Source organism: Etheostoma cragini, chromosome 14 (assembly GCF_013103735.1).
Source record: "Etheostoma cragini isolate CJK2018 chromosome 14, CSU_Ecrag_1.0, whole genome shotgun sequence".
In the NCBI taxonomy this organism is placed as follows: Eukaryota; Metazoa; Chordata; class Actinopteri; order Perciformes; family Percidae; genus Etheostoma; species Etheostoma cragini.
Genome location: NC_048420.1, coordinates 11463102 through 11466238, shown reverse-complemented (window position 1 = coordinate 11466238; position 3137 = coordinate 11463102). Strand labels below are relative to the sequence as shown.

Sequence of the window (3137 nt, the reverse complement as noted above, 5' to 3'; positions counted from 1 at the left end):
ATATATATATATATATATATATATATATTTGAAAGAAATAAGCCTTTTATGTACGTAGAAAAAGTCTTAGCTTATGCTGGTTTTGCACAATTCACAATATTGCAAAAACAACTTATGTGCACCCAAAGAATTCAGAGAAGGCGGTGCTGCATTTGAAAATTTGCAGCAAATTTTGTCCAATCAGCTGCAAGTCAGGTGCATGGCACTTCAACCATGGATGTATGACGTTGTGATACCACGCTTCAGTTGTGTTGCAAAAATGGATCGGCACTGTTAGTTTTCTCTGTGTAGCAAGCACATGTTGATCTATAACCATTTAGTCAATTCATTGTCCAGCTCAGGCTGCTTTCTGTTCTTGTCCTCTCTCTTTTTCTCTTTGTTTTGCTGCATTTTCTAAAAGCCTTTTGATTTTGAGCGTGTGTATGTGTGTTATATTGCTGCTTTCCACCATTTTTGGCTCAGAGTTGTTTTTCTTGGCATCTGTGTAAAGAGCGTGAGTATGTTATCAGAAAGTGAAACAGTTTGAAACTGTATCAGGAACAAAACACATTTTCTTCTTTGCTTATATAGCAGATATATTTAGTTATATAATCTCTCTCTTTTTTTCTTTGTTCACAGTATTTCTGGAGCAATTTTCCTTTATTAAATAGTTGATGGTGTAGATAGACAGGAAATGTCAGAAAAGGGAGAGACTTGTGACAAAAGATCCTGGTTCATATTTGAACCCTTGATAATGTGATCTAATAACATGTCCCCTTTAGATCACTTAGCCACAAAAGCTTTGTTATCTTGAAATCACATCTGGGTTGTTGGGTGCGGTCTCGGTGCCAGCCCAGATTGTAATTAATGACATGCAGTGTCGGATCTCTTCACATTAGCGGTCACTTCCTTATTTGTCAGCTATACGCATCTCTGTGTTGCTAAGCCTTGAGTACATTTATTTTCAGCATGTTCCTTTGTGAAATGGCATGAAGACATTTACAAATTGAAGTTTAAGTTATTGCAATATGCAAGTGAAAACAAGCTCGATTTTTTTTTTTTTCTTTTTCAACCTGAAAGCCTGTCCAATGAATCATTGTAAGGGCTCAAAATAAATATATAAATGATCTGTTGCAGTTGCAAGTGTTATATATTACCATTATCATTTAGGTGTAATGTAAAGACTTGTGACGTCGTTTTTATTTATGTAGCCCAAAAAACACGAATTTGCCTCAAATGGCTGTACAACTTGCCAAACAAAGTGCCTAAATACTTGACTTTAAAAACCGTAGGTATGTAATGCTTTTTTTTTTTTATCATTTTGTATTTAATATTAACACCCACACATCTGAGGGAGAGGATTCAGTCACCTTGGTGCATTGAACATCTGTGTTATAGCATGAGTCATTGGGCATGTTGCACGCACACACACACACACACACACACACACACACACACACACACACACACACACACACACACACACACACACACACACACACACACACACACACAGACCTCACCTACCAGTTGAGTTGTTTTTTTGGCATTAGTATAGGTCTCTGTTAGGGCTCCATAATGCCTAAAACCACAGTTATTGATTACCATAATGTTGGCACTTTTAATGAAGCGTAAGACACAAAAAATCCTTGTTTTTTTATACAAGCTATCATCACTGTGATATTATGTAAATGTGGCATCTAAATGTTGATTCACGACACAACTGTGTGCAGTCCTACATAATGTTTCTGTATGTTAAAGGCAGAAACAGTGAAACAGAGACAGCTTTGCATAGAAAGCGCTCTGTCAGTTTTGATTGCTGCTCAATCTCGCTAGCTGTGACAGAGACTGCAGCGAGCAGCTGGGGGAGAGATGTCGCTTCTTTGTCTCTCCTACTGCTCCTTTCCTCTGCCTTTGATCTTCCTCTCTCCTCTCCTTTTTCTCTCCTAAGGCTGTTTTTTATTGTGCTCCTTTGTCCACCTGGAGCTCTGCGCGTGTGCGTGTGTGTGTGTGTGTGTGTGTCAGAGTCACAGTTGCTGTTAATGTTTGGCGCAGCAGATCATTTTTGTCCCGATTCTTATTTATTACACAATAGTTTTCTTCTGAAGCCGGGAAATGCAATACCTCCTTTTAATGGTGCTAACAAAATAAGCGTCTGTGTGTGTGCTGCATATGTGTAAGAGAAACATTTTATTCTTTGGTGAAAGAGGGACACTACAGCCTAATTGATACTATATTTTTTAGGCCCAGGACAATATTGATATTTATTTGTTACAATGTATCGGATGATAATTGTTTTTGAACAAACAACATTTTTTTTTAATGATCGTTTTAAACTTGGTCAGTAAAAAGTACATATAGATTGTATTTGTTGACCAAGACATTTTACAGATTAAAATTAAACTTGATAATGCTCTCTGGTGGACAGAAAATGAAATGGCTATTTGACATTTTGGACACCATAAACACAGAATCCAAAACATCTTGTAACAAGCTAAAGTAGGTGTATAATATTGGCCCGACTAAGATGTCAGTTGGCCTCCACTGGACACAGATATTTTGTTCTCTTCCTTGGTATGCAAAGCTTGGATGAAGGCGATCCAAGTCTGCTCAGTCTGGACGCACTGAGTGTCCAAATATTGTAGAGGGATGCATCACATTCATATTATCTGTCAAGGCTGAAAGTGTCTACTGTTGGAAATAAACAGCCCAGGTTTTTACTCCCTTAAATCGCCTTCCAACAGTTTTGTCCTTGCCTCACTCTGTGACTTGTCTCTCTCTATTTTTCTCTCTCAGGAGGCATTGGGGAGGGTTTGTCTCAAGGAGAGAGGACGGGATGTGTTGGTGTTGCGGAGAGTGACATCATCAGTGACGTCCCCATCAGACCGGCCCTCACCCACATCGTCAAGGGGCGGGTCCGGAGAGGACGATTGCGACCGGAGGTCGGTCCCTCCTCCTACTGTACATAATAAGAGCCCTCTAAACCAACAGTAGCAACACAATTATATAATTATAGTACTCCTTCCTCCTGTTTTCTACTTTTGGGATCTCAAGTTGCAACCACACACTCTTGCACATACAGTAGTGCTGTCAAGTGTGTGTGTGTGTGTGTGTGTGTGTGTGTGTGTGTGTGTGTGTGTGTGTGTGTGTGTGTGTGT

At 39.3% G+C, this 3137-nt stretch overlaps 1 protein-coding gene across 1 annotated transcript in view; it reads left to right on the top strand.

The window, feature by feature from the left end:
* Positions 1–3137, top strand: part of rapgef5a (Rap guanine nucleotide exchange factor (GEF) 5a) — a 40129-nt gene that overhangs the window by 21449 nt on the left and 15543 nt on the right. The window contains exon 10 of the mRNA XM_034891320.1: positions 2776–2921. Coding sequence (XP_034747211.1) covers positions 2776–2921 — 146 coding nt within the window. The remainder of the gene's footprint in view (positions 1–2775; positions 2922–3137) is intronic.